A 22,428-nucleotide genomic window follows, 5' to 3' on the forward strand; every position below is an offset into this window, starting at 1 on the left:
TTAATAGATGGAAAGTTGAAAAAAAATGACTGAAGGTCTGCTTTAAGCTAAAACTTTTTACTCCTGTTCTTTCAAAGACACACTTAACATGCACTTTAGGTCTAAAGTATATATCAGTATGTTGCAGTCTACAGTCTTCAGTATGTTGCAGTCCACAGAATGTTACAACACTATGCAAAAAACGAAAGAGGATGGATGTCTCTCTCCAGCTTTCCTGGTGTAAGGGTCCCTTTAGAGATTTTTCACTTTATCCAACAGCTGCTGGTAGATTCAGGCCAGGTGTCTAAAATGCTGTAAGTTTTATCAGTCAGTTGCTGAGAACAGGTCTTCCCAAGGCACTCTTAAAACATTGCATGTACTGCACTGAAGTGGGCTGTATTTGTTCGGACAGATCTTTAGAAATCTGTGGATTTACAGCAGACGCATGTTCCAGGTCTCAAGCAGATGAAACCTAATAACCCACACATGCGCTAAAGATTCAGCAGCTTCAGCCGAGTAGGATGTTATCTGCTGGCTTGCTGTATTAGTAGAATTCCTATTAACACAACAGTCTATTTTTTGTTATTTCTAAAGCCTTTACAATTGTTCAGCAGCTCAGGTTTATTTGCCCTCCTTTAAAGGGATTGCTCAAACTGCTAGGACCCCTACTCTTAGGTCCTTAGTTTAAAAGGGAATTATCGCATAACTTCTCACATTTGCCTGGGCTTTCCTGAGCCCATTGAAATCTCTACTGCTTCAGCACAATTCCCTACTGAGCAGAGCCTGATTGCCCCAGCGATCCAAAAGTCAATGAATTAATCTCCGTGTATAGCCACCTTGCAAGCACGGATCATGTTGCATCTGAGGCAGAAAAAGACAGATTGCCACGTGGCCATTGCTTGATGCGCTTAAATTGTTTTCTCACTAAGAAACCTTTTCCTATACTTCGGAAGGTTTTATGTCGCAGCTTACTCAACTTGGGAACCAATCTGACTGCAGCTTAAAGCCACCGCCTGCTTCCACTGAGGTCCTATATGACTAAGAGTCCAAGGTTCTCCATTCTAATTGGGCCCAGTTCTTGAAGCAAGAACTAACTTCAAAGAATGTTCCTTAGCACCTTAAAGAGGAGCATGTGTTCCAGACTATCAAGTTCCTTTGTGATGCTGCATTGTCTGAAACGACTTGATGTCTCACCTTTGTCCTTATGAATGGAGAACCCTGGTTGAAATGTTTTAAAGTTGATAAAGCCTCTAACAAGTTCCCTCTATGACGTAATAAACACTTTAAAATTACACTGGACTAAATTGTTAAAAACACAACTGGGGAGAAAGAGCACCTATCTGTGGCAAATTTACAAGCATAGAAACCCGCAATGCAAGGGCACTCCTTCCCTTCCTCTGTACAAGTCCACTTAGGTTGCAGGTTCCTCTTTGCAAACCTTTTCGCCTCCACACATTCAGTTATTGTCCACAATGGTTTGCCTCCACCAGCAGCAGTGGGTTAACGCCTTTTAGCTCTTGTGGGTTTTTTGAGGTGACATATTTCAGATAATTGGATGAAGCAAGGGGTAGCCTCATGCTACAAGGTAATCTTCCCATCCCCTTCTCCTGAGAGATTTTTTGTTTTCAATCTTCTGTTGATGCAGACTTCAGAAAGGCCATGCACATTCGGTTATCTCAGAGATGAATCCTCCCATTCCGTCCATTGAGTCAATTTTGGGTCTTCCATTTGAATCTTTTCTCAGTTCCCAAGACAGTAAGTATTTGTTCAAGCTAGGCTTCAAAGGCTCCAATACATTTGTGTGTCCCCAAAAGTTTTGGCTGGATACTATCTGTTCTGTGGTCGCCTTCATTCATCAGGCCAACTTTTTGACTTCCGTATGTGGATTTTCATAAGTCCTCCCTGATACCAACTCATCACCTCCAGTATATAGGTCTCATCCTGGACACAATGCAGGCAGGGTTCTGCTTCTTAAGGTAAAGCTATCAAGACTACAGTATCAGCGCCTCAGGGCTTGCACAAGTTGCATGAGGATAATGGACCTTATTGTGTTTTGCACAAAGTGATCCCGTTTGTACAGTTCCACAAGAGAATCCAACAGAAGCAGGTTCTTTTGATTTTGGATAAGTTACCTCCTGTCTCTAGACAGGGTGGTTTTACTCCAGCCATGAGCTCGAGCTTCTGTAGTGTGGTGGCTCAACTTCCTGGCTTTTTCAGCAGGCAGGTACTGTATCCCCTGTTTTGAAGTCATCACAATAAATGTGAGCCAATCTGGCAGGAGTGGCATTTCTGTGCATACTTATCCTGCGAGGACACTAATCTCTGGTAGAATTTTTATCTCACAATCAACCTTTTGAAAGTTGGAATGACATGATTATCCTAACTTTGACCTTTTTGCCAGCTGGCCAATTCCAGATTTTTTTTTTTTGCTTGCTTTGAACTAACTTCCTGTTTTAAGGTGGCTACATGCATTCTCTGATGTCCCACTGTATGCAGGAATGTAGCCACCCTGCATTGTTTGCTCCCAAGATGGACCTGGGACTATTGAGTATGGGATTTGTAGTGTGCATAGAGCAGTGCCCATGACCTCAACTAGCATGCACTGCTTGTCCAAAACAAAACAGAGATTTTGGGGGGGGGGGGGGGGGGTGAGGAATAGAGCATATCACAAGGATGCAAAAAAACATAGTAGCAAACAATTTAATGAAAAATGATTTACTGTACATGGCAGGGAGAACACTGGTTATACTGTATATAGCAGCTATAACAGTCACTAACAATAATCACATGTAAAATGCAGCAGGCTGGCTGTACCCAAGTTCATTGATTGTACGGAAGTCGATCGAAGTACAACCTTCCTGCCCCTACATGGATCGACATTCAGCCAGTTTCTGTTGAATTGGCCAAATTCCAGTCTGGGTCTGTACCTTATTATTATACAGGTTTTATATAGCGCCAACATGTTTGCGCAGAGCTTTACAACATGAGGGCAGACATTACAGTTACATTTGAATTTGGTACAAGAGGAATCAGAGGGCCCTGCTTGCTAGAGCTTATTAGACCTAGTTCTCCTTCCTTTCTTTTTCTCTTGGCACAAGGAGGTTTATGCACCATTGTTTAGAATGCAAGCCTATCTGTTAGAAGCATTGCTACTTTCTTTTCAGTTAACTGTTTAGTTAGGTAATTTTCTCTGTAACACTTTTTCTGAGCTCTAAATATTTGATACAGATTTAAATGTTCAATTATTCTAGAAGTTCCCAATGTCAGTCAAGCAGTGCTTCTTCACTTTACTCTCGGGCTTAGCCCTTAGCTTTCCTGTATGCCCTCTTGTTTAAGTACTTTCGATCCTCTAAAATTTTTTATTTCAAACCTCTTATTCCCTTGATATATTTAAATTTCTGTATTGCCTCTATCCTCAGTCAAGTTCTGAAAGATTGCTTCGTATCAAAGCCTACAAAATCATATAGAAGATAACACAAGTTTAAATATACTTTTCTTTAGCAGGTCTGAATAATGCATTTAACACGCCTTTGTCCAGCTGATGTATGTTCGGTTTGTGCCTTGAACCATTTCTAAGCATTTCCAATTGTTTTAAGTTCAGTCTTTAGAAAATGCAATCAAGTAAATTCATCCTTATTATAATTTTCCTCTTCTCACATTTAATAAATGAGTCCCTTAGTGACCAATTTCATAGAATTTGGCTGAAAATTGCAGTGCACTTGAATAATCCCCTAATTTTCAAATATACTTTTTAAATCTATCTCCAAAGTTGATAGACTTTGTAAAATAGGAGCTATCTCACCGAACAAACTCCACTATAGTGTATGTAACCCTATTGTGACAGGGCTGAGACAGGTTACGAGGTTAAATGACATTTGTTGTGCAGTTTTGTAGGCATTCAGAAGAATTGGTAGATGGGCTCCAACTTGTTTATCTTAAGCAGAGAAAACTGGTTTGACAGTTTTTGCCAGGTTAAAGACTGGTCAGTGTCCTAGAACCTGATCCTTTGCTTCTTGCTCCGGTGTTCTCGTCCGGCATCTTCCTCCACAGCGTCTCTTATTCCTCGCTTCGTTCTCGGGCCGCTCCCCGCAATGGGAGGCTCCCACTGTGTGACGCTTCTCTTCTTCTGACGCTTATATTTAACGGAACCGTGCGTCTGAGGGGGCCGGGTCACTGGGTGGCCCCACCTTCCGTTATATAAGAACTGTCGGAAGAAGAGAAGCGTCACACAGCGGGAGCCTCCCTTTATGTGGAGCGGCCCGAGAAGGAAGCGAGGAAGAAGAGACGCTATGGAGGAAGATGCCGGACGAGAACACCGGAGCAAGAAGCAGAGGATCGGAGGAAGAAGATGATAGAGGAAGAAACCGAGGGATGGAAGAAGGAAGAAGACCAGAAGAAATGAGATGAAAGAAGAAGACTTTAATAAAGGAATTGTCAAAAACTCTCGCCATTTTTAACACTTTTGTCACTTTTTTGGTGAAATGGTAGGGGTACTTTTATACCCTCTTACCATTTCACACAGGGGGCGGGATCTGGGGGTCCCCTTGTTACAGGGCGCTTCCAGATTCCGATAAGCCCCCCGCCCACAGCCCCCACAACCACCGGCCAGGGTTGTGGGGATGAGGCCCTTGTCCTCATCAACATGGTGACAAGGTGCTTTGGGGGGTATGTTGAGGGCATGTGGCCTGGTACGGTTCAGGAGGGGTGGCGCGCTCTCTCGTCCCTCCCTCTTTTCCTGTGGCCTGCCAGGTTGCGTGCTCGGGTAGGGGTCTGGTATGAATTTTAAGGGGGAACCCACACCATTTTTTTTTTTTGGCACAGGGTTCCCCTTAATATCCATGCCTGACTGGAAGGGCCTGGTATGCTCTTGGAGAGGAACCCATGCCGTTTTTCTTTTTAAATGAAAGTCGCCTGGCCTGAAGTTGTGTTGTAAGTCGCCCCAAGTCGCGCTGTGATTCACTCAAGTCATGTCCAAGTTGCCTCCCAAAGTCGCACTGGAAGTCGTGTTGCACCTTTGTGAATGGACTGTTAATCATACGACGTGCGCTATTATCAATGAGATATTATTATCACGTTCACCAGCATATTATCTGTTGCTCTTATGCGTGCACAGTTTCATACGCTCACTTAATAATTTATCTGGAGCACAAATTAAGGTATGAACCGGTGCAGCACATTCATCTTAGTAAATTACTCCCAAAGTGTCCTTAAAGCCTCGTACACACTAATAGTTTTTTTTATGTTAAACCTAGCTAGGCTGAACGAAAAAATCCTAACCGCTCAGGAGGAGCCACTGTACTCTAATCCAATGTTTGTACAGCAATCTCCCCTTTGCTATTGTGTTCTGACAGAGGGAGGCTCCCCCACCTGATCACTCCAGTTAGCGCTCTCAGCCATAGGCTGAGAGCACTGTTAGGAAGCCGGTCGGCAGACCTTTTTCAGTTATGCCTCTTTGACAGAACTAGGCTGGATGGCTGGGTTCTGTTGGCATGGCTCCAGAACACATGGCTTTTGGCTGGTTTTTATTGAACCAGCCAATGCCACCCGACATTCGGCCAGTGTGTACTAGGCTTAAGCCTTATTGTTCCACTGTTTGAAGCTAATTTCCACACTGTAGATGTATCATAAAGATGCATAATGAAATACGCATAACCTATCTAGGCTAGTAAATTTTGACTGCTTCCGAAAGTAATTTCTGTTTCAGTAGCCTCCCCCACACTTTTGGTTTGTCAAAGTCAATACTATATAGGAGCAGCAGAACTAAAATATACATTTTGGATAGTTCAAAGGAAGGTTAACCAGTAAGCCCTACCAGATTTTTTTCCCCCTCCATTTGTTTTTTATTAAAGAGAATCCCTTCACTTTCTGCCCCATAGTCACAACAGAAAGTGAGGGAAGTCTCTGGGCACTAGGGTCAACCAAAACTAGTACACGGAGTCACCAGGACAAATAGCATGAGTCTCCCCAACAGAGACACGGGCAATAGTAATAAATAGAGATGGCCTTGTGGTTCGCGGCAAACTTTGCTCGCCCACAAATCGCCAAACCGCAGACTTCTGCCGCTGTTCGCGGCGGACATATCAGTTTACATTGTGAAGAACTTTGACCCATGACACATCCATCATGGGGTACAGGACAGCAAATTGAGACATTTCAGCACACGGACATACCCCCTACCTTTTAAATAGACCTGATCTGGCGGCCATTTTACATTCTATCTTTTGTCAGTATAGGGAAAGGACACTGTGGAGCAGGGACAGTCAGTCTAATCACTAGCTATTACTATTAGGTCCACAAAAGTCCTTTTAAGGACTGGTATAGGTGTACAGTATATAGGGTTGTAATACACTTATAATATACTTTCTTTCAAATATAGAAAGCATGTTATAGTGCACTGCAGTGCTGCTGAGTGCTGACCGATTCTGCAGCTGTCGTTTCTCAGTGTAGGGACAGTTTGGTTTTTTGGAGAAGGGACAGTCTGCAATTCACTAGCTACTAGCTAGCTACTATTAGGTCCACAAAGGTCCTTTTAAGGACTGGTATAGGTTTACAGTATATAAGGTTGTAATACACGTATAATATACTTTCTTTCAAATATAGAAAGCATATTATAGTGCACTGCATGCAGTGCTGCTGACTGATTATGCAGCTGTCATTTTATCAGTGTAGGGACAGTTTGGTGTTTGGAGCAGGGACATTCTGCAATTCACTAACTACTAGCTAGCTACTATTAGGTCCACAAAGGTCCTTTTTAAGGACTGGTATAGGTGTAGTATTTGGTGTGCAGTATATAAGGGTGTAATACACGTATAAAATACTTTCAACTATAGAAAGCATAGTATAGTGCATTTCCACTGTGCAGCATTGTGACTGCTGAGTGGTTCTGCAGCGATACTACAAAGAGTGACAAACGCAATTAGAAAAAAAGCATTATAACTGGTGTGATAGACCAGTGGCCCCCCAAAACGGCAGATTGAAGCGGGGTGTTGTATACCTTCTTCCACATATACTGCACTTCTAGAGACTTTTGTCACAGGGTCATTTAAAAATGACAGGCAGAGGGAGATTTAGGCCCTTCCGCAGGGGTGGTAGGGGTAGGGCAGGAGCGACAGGCTTGAGCCAAAGTGGCAAATTGCAGAAGGTGCATTCGATTACGTCAAAGGACACACCAGACTTGGTTGAGTGGCTCACTCAGCCTTATTCTTCTGCACCCTCCTCATCCTCTCGATCTGCACCCTCTTCACTCTCTGCTGTGTGCACCCCCAAAGACACTACCACCAATACCACAATATACCCTCTGCTTGAGTCACAGGAATTAATTTCCGATCCATCACAAGACATTTCCGATGCGCAGCCATTCTTGGCATTGGATCAGGAAGAGGAGGTAGCAACAACCGCCACTCAGCAGTCTGACGACTGTACCCAGATCAGCCCAAGGGGGTTGGTCCCCAGTGTTGCTGCCTACTCCGAGATCTCTAATTATAGTGGTGGGGAAGGTGACGTCGATGATGACGTGTCTAGTGATGTCACGTGGGTGCCCACAAGAGAGGAAGAGGAGGGGAGTTCAGAGGGAGATATTGACCAGCAGGTAGGGAGGAGAAGCAGGCGGAACTTAGATTGCACAGGAGGGACAAACCAGACTGCTAATGTATCAGGAGCGAGGCATAGACCTTGTACGGTCACATCTGGCGCTCCCAGGATGCCGGAACATGGCTCCGCAGTGTGGTCTTTTTTTTTTTAAAGTGTCCGCTGCTGACAATAGTGTTGCCATCTGCAGCCTTTGCAGTCAACGCATAAGTCGCGGTAAGTCCAACACTCACCTAGGGACGGCCGCCTTAAGAAGGCACATGAGCTGCCATCACCGAGCCCAGTGGGAGCAACGAAACCCACAAAGCCACACTCCAGGCTCTCGCCGTCCAGCCTTTTCTACTTCTCCGTCTCCTCTATCCTCAGAATTGTCCTCCACTCCACCTTCCATCATACTGTCCTTAAGTTTTTCAGGAAAAAGGCAGGCTTCTGTGGGCCAAAAGTTTGAGCGTAAAAAAATGACGCCAGATAACCCTCTTGCCAACGGTTGACCGCTGGCTTGTCAGAACTGTTAGCCTGCCAACTACTGCCATATAAACTGGTGGACTCGGAGGCCTGTAGAAAATTTGTGACCATTGGAACACCACAATGGAAGATCCCAGGAAGGAAGTATTTCTCACAGAAGGGCATCCCAGAGCTATATGGCCATGTTCAGCGGCAAGTGAATGTATCTCTGGCACACAGTGTCTGTGCCAAGATACATCTGACCACAGACACGTGGTCTAGCAAACATGGGCAGGGAAGGTATATAACTTTTACTGCCCACTGGGTGAACTTTCTGATGGCCGTCAAGCATGTAACCCATGGCACCCATGTAGTTTTGATTTTACCGCCACGGATTGCATGCGGGCCTGTCTCTTCTTCTCCTCCTCCTACTCTATCCTCCCTCTCCTCCTCGGCTGACTCCTCCTTTTCCACTGCCATGCTGTGCTGCGTCTGTTGTGCCTGGAAGCCAAGAGCCACACTAGTCCTGCACTCCTTTCAGCTTTGCGTTCACAGGCAGGTCAGTGGCTAACACCGCTCAATTTGACAGTTGGTAAAGTGATGTGCGACAACAGTGCCAATCTGCTTAGAGCATTGAAACAGGGCAAAATTACACACGTGCCATGCATGGCACACGTCTTAAACTTGGTTGTGCAGCAATTCGTTGTCAAATACCCTGGGGTCCAGGACATCTTGTGGCAGGCAAGGAAAATCTTGGCCCATTTCAGATCTTACACGGCCATGGCTCGCCTTGCTTACATTCAGTGGTGACACAATCTTTCGGTCAGACGTCTTATTTGCGATTGCCCAACGCGATGGAACTCAACCTTCTATATGCCTGATAGACTGCTCCAGCAGAAACTTGAAGTTAACGACTACCTGTACGAACTCTGCGGCAGAACAGGTTCTGGGAGCTTAGTTTTTTTTCACCTCGCCAGTGGCTGCTCATGCGCGACGCATGCAGACTTCTGCGGCCATTTGATGAAATCACCAAACTGGCCAGTCGCAGCCATGGTGCCATCAGTGACATCGTACCTTATGCCTTCTTTATGGAGCGTGCATTGCATTGTGTCATTGATCAAGCCATGCAGGAGCAGGAAGATAAGGAAGTCGCAATGCCTGATGAATTCCCGGGGGGGGGGCTATTCTATCTGAGACAAGTCAACAACAGGAGTCTGAAGAGGAGTCAGAGGAGGATGGTGCCAGGGCAGATGAGGAGAAGCAAGAAGAGCATGCTTTAAACCTTTCTGGGATCCCAGTTGTTGTCCGTGGATGGGGAGAGAAGAACGAGGATGACATTATCCTGGATGATGAGCAGGAGCCAGGCCACCACACCTCTTCCAGTTTAGTGCAAATGGGGGCCTTCATGCTCCAGTGTTTTAACTGGGACCCCCGTATAAAAAGCATAAAGGTCATGGACCAGTACTGGGTGGCAACGTACTTAGACCCCCGGTGCAAACACAAAATGGTGGAAATGTTACCACCATCCCAGAGGGCTGTCACAATGGAGCACTTGCAGGCCTTAGAGAAATGCTGCATTCTGCTTTTGCGTGCGCTTGCAGAGGAATTCTTACTCCCAGAGAAAGAGTTGCAGGTACCAATCCAACAGCGCCTGCAAGAAGAGGCCGGTTTGAAAATGTGTTGGTCAATTCTGATATGAGATCATTCTTTCAGCCGACCCATCAACAGGTGTCATCCGGATCCAGCATCAGGGAACGCCTAGACCGACAGGTGTCCAACTACATCGGGTTAAGGCTGGGTTCACACTGCTGTGGCTACGAGAACCGGATGTGATTCGCACTGCAGTGCAAATCACATCCGATCTCTGTGCGATGCGAGTTCAGCCATACAGATAGTATGGCTGAATTCATATCGCACCCGCCCCAAACTCGCACAGGACCCTTTTTTTGGTCCGCAGCAGAATCGGATCGCATGGGTGTTCACACCATGCATTCCTATTCCTGTCCGAGTTTGCAGATCGCAATGCGGTATGCGAACTGATCTGGGGGTGTCATTAACATTTCACTGACACTCCCAGCAGTTCGCATAGGGCAGTGTGAACTGCCACCGGGAGGCATGCGATACGGGAACCCGCCGCGCATTTGCAGCGTTCCCGCATCGCTGCAGTATGAACCCAGCCTAATGGCCGATGTGGACGCTCTGAGAAGTGATGAACCCCTGGACTACTGGGTGGGTAGGCTTGACCTCTGGCCAGAGCTTGCCCAATTTGCAATGGAACTGTTGGCTTGCCCCTCGTCCAGTGTCCTGTCCGAAAGGACATTCAGCTCAGCAGGGGGGATCGTGACCGATAAGCGTATTCGCCTAGCTCGCGACAGTGTTGACTACCTCACATTTCTAAAAATGAATGAGGCATGGATCTCGGAGGAATTCAACGCATGTGACCAGTAGACCATGTATATGCATAACTCTATAAATTATTTATATAATCTAGCACACTGATCTTTTTTTCTACCTTTGGCTCACTTGTACAAAAAAAGCACACCGTACTGTATGCCTCTGCCCTCCTGTTTGAAGAGGTTAAGCGGTGTCATATTTTTGGGTCCCGCAGCGAGCTGCTGGTATCAGTGCCGGTGTCAGTGCTCTCTATCACGGTGCTGGTGTGGTGTCAGTGCTCTCTATATCGGTGCTGGTGTGGTGTCAGTGCTCTCTATATCGGTGCTGGTGTCAGTGCTCTCTATATCGGTGCTGGTGTCAGTGCTCTCTAGCACGGTGCTGGTGTCAGTGCTCTCTAGCACGGTGCTGGTGTCAGTGCGCTCTAGCACGGTGCTGGTGTCAGTGCTCTCTAGCACGGTGCTGGTGTCAGTGCTCTCTAGCACGGTGCTGGTGTCAGTGCTCTCTAGCACGGTGCTGGTGTCAGTGCTCTCTAGCACGGTGCTGGTGTCAGTGCTCTCTAGCACGGTGCTGGTGTCAGTGCTCTCTAGCACGGTGCTGGTGTCAGTGCTCTCTAGCACGGTGCTGGTGTCAGTGCTCTCTAGCACGGTGCTGGTGTCAGTGCTCTCTAGCACGGTGCTGGTGTCAGTGCTCTCTATCTCGGTGCTGGTGTCAGTGCTCTCTATCACGGTGCTGGTGTCAGTGCTCAGTCTCTATCACGGTGCTGGTGTCAGTGCTCAGTCTCTATCATGGTGCTGGTTTCAGACAGTGAGGGAGATAGCAGCGGAGAAGCCAATCAGCAGGCAGTGCCATCACCATGGCTGAGGATCAACACTGGACTGGCACCTCCGGACCACCGCAGTGGAGCCCTGCATAGGTGGGGGTAAGGGCCAGGCAGAGGGAGGGGTCAGGGGCTCAAGCACAGGTTGGCACACTGGGACAGGACTGCGCTGTCCTGACTGTGGCACTGATCATCTCCTGCACCCCCTTCATAGCCTGGCCTGACCTTGCCTCTCCTCCATGGCCTTCATGCGCTCCTGAATTGTCAAAATTTCACAGATAAAAAAAAGAATGCTTGTCGTCGATCTCAGATTCACCTAATACTTCTGTTATGTCAGTGTCCATGTTGTGGGACTATGTGTGCACAGCTAGTAAGTATTTTGTGGCTGAAAATATGACCTGGAGGTTTTTAAGGTTCGCCTGCCATTAAAGTGAATGGGGTCCACCGCGAACCCTGCGGTTCAAAAACATTTGGGCACGTTCGTGGATCGCGTTCGCGAAACGTCCCGTCAGAAGTTCGTCCATCACTAGTAATAAACCCACCTGGTGTTCAAATTACTCTGCAATCATTAAGAAAAAAAAAGATTCACATTAATTTATACTTTATTTAGAAAAGCATATTTAGTGATATGTGAGAGGTCCACACTTAGTAAGATTGATGTGTTGCGCTCTCTTTTTATTTGTCAGAGAATGTTCTACCTAACATTTTGTTAAAATTTGGTATATCAGTACTGCTTGGACCAAGAAGAAAGGAACAACCTCAAAAGTTTGTCTAAGAAATGCAAATGTTAGTGCAAAATAATAAAAAATCTTGGACAGTACCATGGGTCATTCTTATTGTTTATACCACAATCATTTTCTGATGGAACTGTGTGACTCCCCTTTGTAGAACAAAGAGATCTCTTAGCCCAATAAAAATAACTACTTGTCGTATTAGGAAAAAGATTACAGGACCTGTAACTCCATAACCTTTGAGGATGCGATGTTTTGAGCATCTGTAATAAAATGATACTAAGACACTACAGCATTTCTTATATCTGGAAATTTTATGCGTTTGTATAGCAGTTATATACATTTTAGTCAATGTTTCAGCGCTGCACTATTTTTGTATTACATCTGTAATAAAACCCTGCTGTAGGTCATGACTTTATTTTCCTCCACCATAAGTCCAACACCCCCCCACCCCCAATTGATCAGGTGTATAAACTTTAATACAATTATCCACATGTACATGAATATGCACTATGTATATTTATATTTATGCTATGCTTTTAGTGTGTGTATATTATTCTCTGAACTGACTAATTTTTTCAAATCTCATTCAGCCATGAGAAAATAGAGAAACAAATTCAGCACAAAGTCATACAATGCCTCAAGGCATTTATGAACAACAAGGTAATTTATATGCTGTAAATAATAAATATTGTTGCATGTTCCATGTTTTGCATTTTGACTGTTTCCTATCTTCTAAACGTTCCTACTTTGGTTAACCGTTGTGAAAACACATCATACAATGTTTATTTGTAATCGCTTTTTTCATAGTCGTTGTCCTTTATCACTGTTATTTCATACCTTATAAAATAAAGTAAATAAAAAAATAGACTTCAAGCATTGTCAGTTAGTTTTTGAAAACAATCAAAAAATTAACATTCAATTGAAATTCTGTGGCCCAACTACACAAAAGATTTTTAGTTACATGGGCTGCTCCATTTACAACACACTGGAGTTGATGTATTAAAGGCAAATAGACTGTTCACAAGGAGAATTGAATTTAGAACTGGTTATTATTTGCAAACTGAAATTTCACCACATGCAAGAGGCTCTGGGGAAAACTCCCCAACTTTTCTTACCAAAGTGAGCAGTCTATTTACCTTTTAGTAAATCAACCCTACAGACAGACAACGTTTTATCAACAGAATATTAATGCAGTATTGATACTCCAACCAAAAATCTATTGTAATGGAGCTTGCCAATCATCAGATGTGGCTGCATAAGACCCCTTTTACATGGCCAGGTAGATGCAGCCGCCGGATGTCTGTGGCAAGAATTGCATTCAGCTGCGCCCAGGCCAGGCAATCTAGAAAACACACAGAAGGGCACTAACCAGTGCATTACTGACACCACGTTTTATAAAAGCCATAGGTCAAAACATATGTGCACACATGAGATAAAACAAGTGCATTAAATCTCAAATCCATGTGGAACGGTGTCATCTGACAACACAAATTATAGGTTGGCAGCCGTTTCAGGGGACGTGCCCCCTTCCACAGAATTCACCCTAACCACAGCTATTTTCTGTGTGTGTGGCTACATGCGAATAGCAGTGGCCGCTGATAGACCACCATTAGTTTAAATAGGCTGAGAATCCATTGATGATCACATAACCCGGTCAATCCAGCAACAAGTGTCTGCCTATTCTTGCCATAGAAATCCAGCAGCTGCAGCTACCCAGCCATTTGGAAGGGGCCTTTATTTTCTAGCCCCCCCCCCCCTCTTTTTTTACCTTGTGATCTAGCCAGGAGCACACCTCCTGTATTAGAGTTCCTACACTCTAGATCAGAGGTAGGCAACCTGGTGCCCCCCAGCTTTTGCAGAACTACACGTCTCATCATGCCTCCTGGAGTAATTGTAACTGCCAGCCTTGCAATGCCTCATGGGAAATATAGTTCCACAACAGCTGGAGGGCCCCAGGTTGCCTACCCCTGCTGTAGATGAAGGAGCAACAGAGACCCATTTGGACAGAGACCAGGCCAAAGGCAGCCATTGTAAAACTCCAGGCGACCGTTACTGAACATTGCTTAATGCCCATACAATTCTTATTCTCAGCCTGACAATGCATCCTTTACATCAGAGCAAAAACTGTCTCTAACACCTATCTCTGCATTCAATTGTAGCTCTATTTCAGGAACACAAGTGGGCCTATTTGACATTTTCTGAATTTTATGCATCTATGTCAGAGTTCCTCGGACAAGTAATGACAAATGATGAAGTCCACACACGATCGGAATATCCAATGAAATGATTCCGTCTGACTTTTTCTGCTGGAAACATGTAGTCTCTTGCAGTGTAGCCTTTTTGGTTTCTATCATGTCTGTCAGACGTCTACTGTCTTCTGTAAGGAGCTATTCCTCATACCATTTTGTCTAAGACCATCCTTTCTTCCCATGATAGTATCAGTCTTCCACCTCAAAAAGAACAGGGTCGTACCATCATTATGCCCTGCTCCAAAGCAATAAAGCAAAATCACTCTTCATTGTCTGGACTTTGTCCACCTCAAAACTACAGCTTCAATCAGAGACACCGATTGTGTACCAAAAGAGCCATATAAAACTTATAATATACAGCTTTCCACACAAGTGTACATCAGTAAAAAAAAAGTGACCAAATCATCTTTACAATATGCAGTGAATTTAAAAAAACTCAAAATAACCTCTTTTAATCTATACGGCAATCCACTTAGTATTAGACTGAAGTGTTCAAAATAAAAATTTGACAATTATATACCATATTTTTTGCTTCATAAGATGCAACTGACCATAAGACACACCTAGATTTTATAGGAAATTTTATTGTTTTTTAAATTATATTGTTTTTATTACAAAAGATTTTAAAATTATTTTTACAAATATAAAACTATATAAAAATTTATCAGGTATCAATAATATAGAGATTTCTGTTTATAGAAACGTCAAGAGGTTGACGCATTTCACAACGTTTCTTCTTAGGGACCTTATATTTTTTAGTTAAACCAGAGATCCTGTTCAAAGATAAGAGATACACAAGTATTGTTTACATTTGGATTATATAGGAGCAAAATAAAATGTGTTTTAAAAATATCAGCCAGATGGATGGAGGATAGCACATATGGGGACTCACCTCTAAGGGAGACCCGTCAAGAATGATGTACTAGGTGTCAAAAGGGGAGCGATGCAACAACCAGTATCTTAAAACAAAAAAAAATATGAATCATTATGATTGAAGATATCAACTAATCGTGATTTTTTTTTTCCTGAAAAGTGCCAATAAGCATAGAATTAGATAGATAAGACTTGGGTCGATAAAATAACCATAGTCATAGAGTACTTACAAAAATTTGATTCTAGTTGGAAGAGGAAGGGCCTCATAGGCCTCAACCAGACACTTTCTTCCACCCTATGTAGCCAAGTCCCTATAGAGGGGAGCACGTTTTTATTTTAATACTGGAATGCAAGCTTTGGTGGCATTCAGTAGGTGTCTTATAATTGATTTTTCGGGGATATCTCACTTAACAATCATTGACATTGGCAGTGTGCTTTGGAATATGCATTCAATGTTAAGGATGGATATCTCATAACCACTACTCCACTACGCCACCAGCACCAAGTACTGGAAAGATAGTATGTTATTATTTTAAACTGTTATGCTGGTGCTATGTCATAGAATTACTTGAACTGTACCTTCCCTGAAATTGAAATAAAAAATTATATTTGGGGAAAAAAAAAGAAATACTAATGAACATAGAAGATTCACTGGAAATAGTGTTTCCAGAGGAGAATAACCACATACCATCCAACTGGTGGTCAGTGAACCTCTATATCCTGCTGATGCTACTGTCTAGGCCAGTGATGGCGAACCTTGGCACCCCAGATGTTTTGGAACTACATTTTCCATGATGCTCATGCACTCTGCAGTGTAGCTGAGCATCATGGGAAATGTAGTTCCAAAACATCTGGGGTGCCAAGGTTCGCCATCACTGGTCTAGGCAATATGTCCTGCCTCATCTTGCATCCAAATTCCTCATCCACAAATCTATAGAGTGCATAATTACATATCCAATGAGCTAAAATAGCTCAGATAGTAAGCATAACCATCTATCTATTAACAAATCTCCCATTCAGACTTGCCTATAACATCTGTCAGCAAAACGCGGCACCATTCACTCAGCCTTTAGAATCAACACTGATTTTATGTGTTTTTGGCTCCAAAGTGGTGTCCTAATTCATACAGGGTACAGGTGATGCAGTGAGAGGGTACTGGCAGGTAGGAGGCGGCTGGGAACAAAGACCAGCACAGTAGTAAGCCGTCTATACTTCCATGCATGCGCTTAGCCTCTGTCAGGCCGAAATGAAACCGGAAGCTTGCACATTAGAGCCAGTGCAGAAATTGCAATGCTGAAAGGCAGACATTCAGAAAATCCTAAAATGGATGAGGAGAAGCAAGCGTCAAACATCCAGCTATCACCCCCATTCATCCACACATCAAAACACTCTCACCCACCCTGTAAATCCAGACAAATCATGGATCATTGCTGATGCACTATCATTTATATCATCTAGAACCTGACAACAGTGCTAATCCCTGGGCTCCTGCCACCTCAAGCCTACCACCTTGGTCGAGCAAATAGACTGAAAAACAGACCCTTACCCCCAGAATGTAACCATGTAACCACCTAGGTTTTAGACGAGGAAAACAAGAAAAAAAAATGTTCTGAACCAAATGCTGTACTAAAATATTTACCAGTGCCCATGAAATGCATCCTGACCTGTGCCAACGAAATGCAGCCTTACCAGTCCCATAAAATGCAGCCTTATCAGTCCCTTTAAATGCAGCCTAACCAGTCATCCAATAATACACAGCCTGAGCAGTCTCTCAAAATGCAGCCTGATCAGTTCTATGAAATGCAGCCTGACCTTATCACATCCACCTGTCGCTCAGACAAGACAGAGCAGCCCGAGCAGCTGTACTCCATTCACCCACTCAGGCTGCTTTGTCTTCTGCCTGAGTGACAGGCCCAGCTGGTAGATCACCTGGCGCTCGCAGGGGCTTGGGATGTCTGTCTGCCTATCTTCTGCCAGTAACATGTCAGTATTCGCTCCATAAGACTCACAGACATATACTTTGGGGAAAGTGTGTCTTATGGAGCGAAAAATACGGTAGCTCTTTATTAAATGTGACATCCACCTTTAAAAGTGTCAATCTTCTTCCCAAAAACAATGGTGTGTCCACAAAAGTGCTTCCCTCAATCGGCATTTGGACATACACTCGCTGATTATAATCTCTCCCAAGAAAGGCAAGCTTGATTTAGGATACCCGGGTGGTTGTTATAGACAATCAGCTGAAAACTCCCTCCTATATTATGTATCAATGTTTATTCTTTTTCTCAGAAGGAATGTTAGGCCCTTTCACACTAGCCATCCGATTGGATCCCCCTGAAGTTTTTTCACGTGGACCCGATCAGACCCTCCATTCAACTTCATGGATTGGCATGTGTAATGTGTCCATTTACCACTGCCTACATCAAATCTAACCTGATCCACTAAAAAAACAGACAGATGGGCATCCATTTACATTCCATCTAGCAGATGGGATCGGATGATAATCGGGTGTAAATGGACAGGTGGTCCGTTTACATCCAACCGCCCAAAGAGGAGGGTGGGCTGTGTCTGCATAAACAGAGAGAGCATTGACCAGCCATCCACCTGCTCAGTGGGGATCAGCGGATAGATACCCCGCTAAGCAAACTGACTCCAAGCGGAGTCCTTCCTGTGGCCTTCACATAGTGTAATATTGTTAGAACTCACACATTTACTAAAAACAAGGTTGCTCTTACAAAAGTAAACCGCAATTTCAACACTGCATAGACTAACTGCTTCTCCTAGAAAGCAGAGGCACTTTCCCAGCACCAGACACACAGCCATCCACACTGCACATGAGAGTCCTCCGCTTTGTTTGCTAGTCCCACATTCTCAATTAGGCTCCTCCCCCCAACATATTTTGTAAAGAGGCGGTGGTCAGTGGAGGGAAGCTGGATACCGGTGGATGGAAGCACTTTTTACTAGAGACACCATTGTTTACGAGAAGAACATTGCTATGAACACTTTTTGGGTGGATGTCACATTTATTGAAGAGCTTTATATAATGTATTATTTGAAGACTTGACACAAAATGTGTTTCTTTTTGGATTAAGAGACATTGTTATTTACATTTTTTGGGGGATTTTCCTGCATATTGTGAAGATTATTTGACCACTTTCCTATTAATGTAAAAGTGTGTGGAACACTGTAATTTATGAGTTTTCGATGACTCGTTTAGTACTCATTTTTGAGGGGTGTTAATACAGCTGCACTCTGGGAATTTGAATTTATTGTATGTTTTTGCATCAGTTTTTATACATATTTTGTTTGAGTGTTTTTAGTTAAGCACATAGTGGAATTTGTCATTATATCACAGAGAGACAAATTCCCTATTTGACCTCTCCTCAGAACCTTTCAAGGGACACCCTACTTAAGTCCAAGAAAATATCTAATTGCCAGAGCTTACACTCTCTAAGACCAAACTTCTGCACTTTTACACACTCATTCCAACAGATTGGTTGGAGTTTCCTGTGCATTTCAGCACTAGGCCTCTGTAGCTCAGCCATGTTAGGCTTCCACCTGGTCCTCTGTTCATGTCTTCTTAAAGTTCTTACAGGTGAATGTCCAATCATTTTCTGCAGATGTGGCTTTATGCGGCAAGATTCTTGCAGCAGCATTCTAAAGTTCAGTCTCATTGACCCTTGTTGTTATGGCGCTTTTGGCATAGTTCTTTTTGACTAGTTGTTGGCCACCCTTCTCATTACTTGCTTGGTGATGTCCCAGTGTCTATGAATACATTGCCTGTGTTCTGTATGGCATGATTAAGATGCAATGAATTTGGACATGCCTTGAAATTCCATAAGTTGGAGTACAGGACAGAGTACCGTCCACCCTCCCTTCCATTCATTGATTACTCTTTATTTCTTGCTACAATGGAGGACTCACGGAGAGGAGTGGGATTATAGGGGAAGCACCAAGGTGGCCTATCCTCAAAAGCCTCAACAGTTATTAGCCTATAACTCAGGGTCTAGAAATACTGTACTTTGCCTGTGTCCTGTATTGTACTCCAAGATATGAAAGATGAAGATCTATGAATTGCTGATTACATGCCTTTTTTATATATTTATTACAGTATGGCTTAGAAAGGATCATGAGTGAAGAAAGGAGCCTTTCTTTATTAGCCAAAGCCATGGATCCCAAGAAGCCTAACATGATGACTGATGTAGTCAAGTTATTATCTGCCATTTGTATTGTTGGTGAAGAGAACATGTAAGTTCTTATGTTATTCACAATAAGTTCTTGTTCTGTTTTCTAGTAGAATGCTTATCAATGATGAGACACAGAGTTGGTTTGGTTTCAAAATATTTTACTGAAACGATAATTTTCAAGGATTTTGTTTTTTTTTCATTTAATTTTTTTAATAGTTACAAGTTAATGTGTTCTCATCAATAACAATTACAATGTAATTGCTTTACCTCATCTGGGAGATATACAACAATTGCATGGTAAGATGTTACCTTTGAAAAGTGAATTAATTATGCCTTGTTCGGTAGTGTATCTCTTACAGGACAGAAGTACACGGTTAACATGCAATAAATATTTTTTACCCTCACTTCTGTGCAAGAGTGAATTGGGATTTCTTATGTTCTTTGTTCCAAGCCATCTGCTTGAAGTGATTTAATTAGATTTGGTGAATTTATGAAGAATACTGAAACAAGACGATAACAAACAATACTGTCATCATAAACTTTGCTGTGTCCTTGCAGCAATCTGCTAAGTTTATACTTTTTTAGTGTTATAAATTGATTTTGAATTTTTGTGTTGGCTGTTTGTTACAATGACATTTTTATCTTTTGCTATGATGTATGTTGTTGCCTTCTAGTTTGGAAAAAGTCCTGGATGCTATAACCACAGCTGCAGAAGAAAGGGGAATTGTTAGATTTAGCCCAATTGTTGGAGGACTACAATATAATTTTCTTCAGCTTCAGGTTTGTATTTCTATAATGTTTTTATTTTTCACCCTCTGAAATATGTATTTCACACATGGATGTTTAAATTTAAAAACATCACTTAATGCTTTACTTATTTACTTCTTTCTCTTCTTAAGTTTTCCTTCTCTGGCTATAGCTGATTTTTTTAATTATGAAAAATTACTCCTTTGGCCTAACAACCTCGGCTGCTCATTTAAAAAATAAAGCACTTGACGTGCATTTCCAGTAGCCGCTAGGTACCCTTTGAGACTTAAATGAAAAGGTATACCAAATTCAGTAATATATCTTGATTTGGATCTGAGGTGCATAACCATGATCTTCAGCATTCAGATTTTGTGTGAAAAAAAAAAAAAAACCTTTATTGAAGCAACAATTATAGTAACATGGTAATGTATGCATTGTAATACACGACTTATTCTTTGCATATACAATAATAATGACACGTTACCATCCGGTTATGTTTTATATCATATGTTATAGAGTTTTTCACATTCATGTCGCAAGACTTTTTTTTACATTTATTTTTTGTTGCTAGAACAGTTGCCATGACACTGGAACACAAAAAGACTCCTACTGCATGTCAATAGACCTTGATAGCCATCACCAGGCTAAATCATAACTTTTAGATTCAGTTCAGAAATATATATTTTTTCAGGGAATTTTGAAAAATATGTAGGAAAAAAAAAAAAAAAATATATATATATATATATATATATATATATAATCTTATATATTGTGCTAAATGCATGAGTTTATCCTAGGTAATTTTCTGCTCTGATCTGGCTGCTTACTGTATGCCAGTGCCACCAGCCATTATCTCTGGTCACTGCCACAGTAGTACAATGTCACCAGACCAGTACTGCCAGTCAGTGTCCCTAATCACTACTGCCCACTCACTGTGCCCCTTATCACTGCCATACCAGTCATAGTGTCAGCATAAGGACTTGTTGACATGCGTGATGCTCTCTGAGGGGTGATCTGTGTGCGGATTACTCTAAGGAAAACATTTGACAGTCAGTGGGGAGGCCTTGTATCACCTCCTCACCACCTGCTTTAACCCTTTGAACTTCACACAAGCACCCCCTTCCACTTTAATGGGTTGAGATCAGTTGGCATACAGGGGGTATAATGAAGCAAGGCACGCAGCCGGGTGCCTCTGGAGCTAAAAGTGGTATTGGTTGAGGGGCAGTAAAACCACAGCTCAACTGCAAGGTTTTGCCACCCCCTAACCTCAGGTTTGAATGAACTGTAATATTTCAGCCAGTTATTGTCTCCAATTACTACCACACCAGTCAGTGTCGCCAAACCATCACCATTCCTGATTGCTACCAGACCAGTGCAGCCAGCAACGTTTTTTTTTCGGTCACTGCCACACCAGTATCGATGTCACCAGGCCAGTGTATGCCAGCAACAGTGTTCTTATCACCCTCACACCAGTCACAGTTTCACAACGACACTGTAAGCCAGCAGCTGTGTCCCTGATTGTAGTTCCTGATTGCTGCCGCCATGCTAGTCCCCAGCTTCCCCAGACCAGTGTAAGCCAGCAACTGTTTCTGATTGCCACCACACCAGTGTGGTGTTGCCACTAACTGCTGACTGTGCTTACACTGGTCTGTTTATTGACCACATTTCTGCCTGCTGCCTAGACCAATCCTGAGCCTGTTTGCTGACCATGTCTCTGTCTCTGCCACCTGAACTGACCCATCTGCACATCTGACTACCAGACACCAGTCCCAGCCATCCCCTGTGGACAGCTGCACTCCTGGAACTACAAGAGCTCTTTTGTTCTTCCTATCTTCAGCCTCCTGTACTTCCTGGCCAGTGAAAATGACATTCGTGGAGCAGCCACGTACTAGTGAGATAGCCTTGCTTGGCTTCCAGGAACTGGGAGTACTATAGGTGACACTACACTAATGAGCAAAGGATGGATCCCATGAAGCCACACATCAATGCAGACCCACTGGTATTGGAATGAATGTCAGTCTTAGCCTGTGCTCCCCGCGCGGCCACACTCCCAGTATGTTTCACTGAGCAGAGACAAGCTCCTTCCCTGGCCTGCATTCACAGTGGTGGGCACAGGATTGCTTTCCCTTGTAGCCTGAGCGCCACACATTTTTCTTTACTGGTTCACAGGGACACTACATTAAGCAATATTACCTGATCACTGGTACAGAGGCGACCAGTACATTATTTTACTTTTAAAACAATTGGTTGATTTGTGCGATACACGTGATCCAGCGTTCAGTACGTTCCAGTCTGAACAGTGAAAAAGTGCTTATTCTGTGTGTTAGAAATATCTCGACAACTCTGTGTAAAAATTAATACACATATTCCAATAACTTTGTGGCCAAAATAGTCTTCATAAAACACACTATATTTTTAGA

The 22,428-nt window shown here is 43.3% G+C and overlaps 1 protein-coding gene across 2 annotated transcripts in view; it reads left to right on the forward strand.

The window, feature by feature from the left end:
* The window catches only part of DIAPH3 (diaphanous related formin 3), a 1,016,686-nt gene that overhangs the window by 268,010 nt on the left and 726,248 nt on the right, over window positions 1-22,428 (forward strand). For both annotated transcript variants that reach the window (XM_077483143.1, XM_077483144.1), the window contains 3 exons: window positions 12,546-12,615; window positions 19,186-19,322; window positions 19,936-20,041. In XM_077483143.1, coding sequence (XP_077339269.1) covers window positions 12,546-12,615; window positions 19,186-19,322; window positions 19,936-20,041 — 313 coding nt within the window. The remainder of the gene's footprint in view (window positions 1-12,545; window positions 12,616-19,185; window positions 19,323-19,935; window positions 20,042-22,428) is intronic.

The sequence above is a fragment of the Lithobates pipiens genome, unplaced genomic scaffold, assembly GCF_037356315.1.
Source record: "Lithobates pipiens isolate NorthernLeopardFrog02 unplaced genomic scaffold, aLitPip1_a1.2 Scaffold_16, whole genome shotgun sequence".
Classification (NCBI taxonomy): domain Eukaryota; kingdom Metazoa; phylum Chordata; class Amphibia; order Anura; family Ranidae; genus Lithobates; species Lithobates pipiens.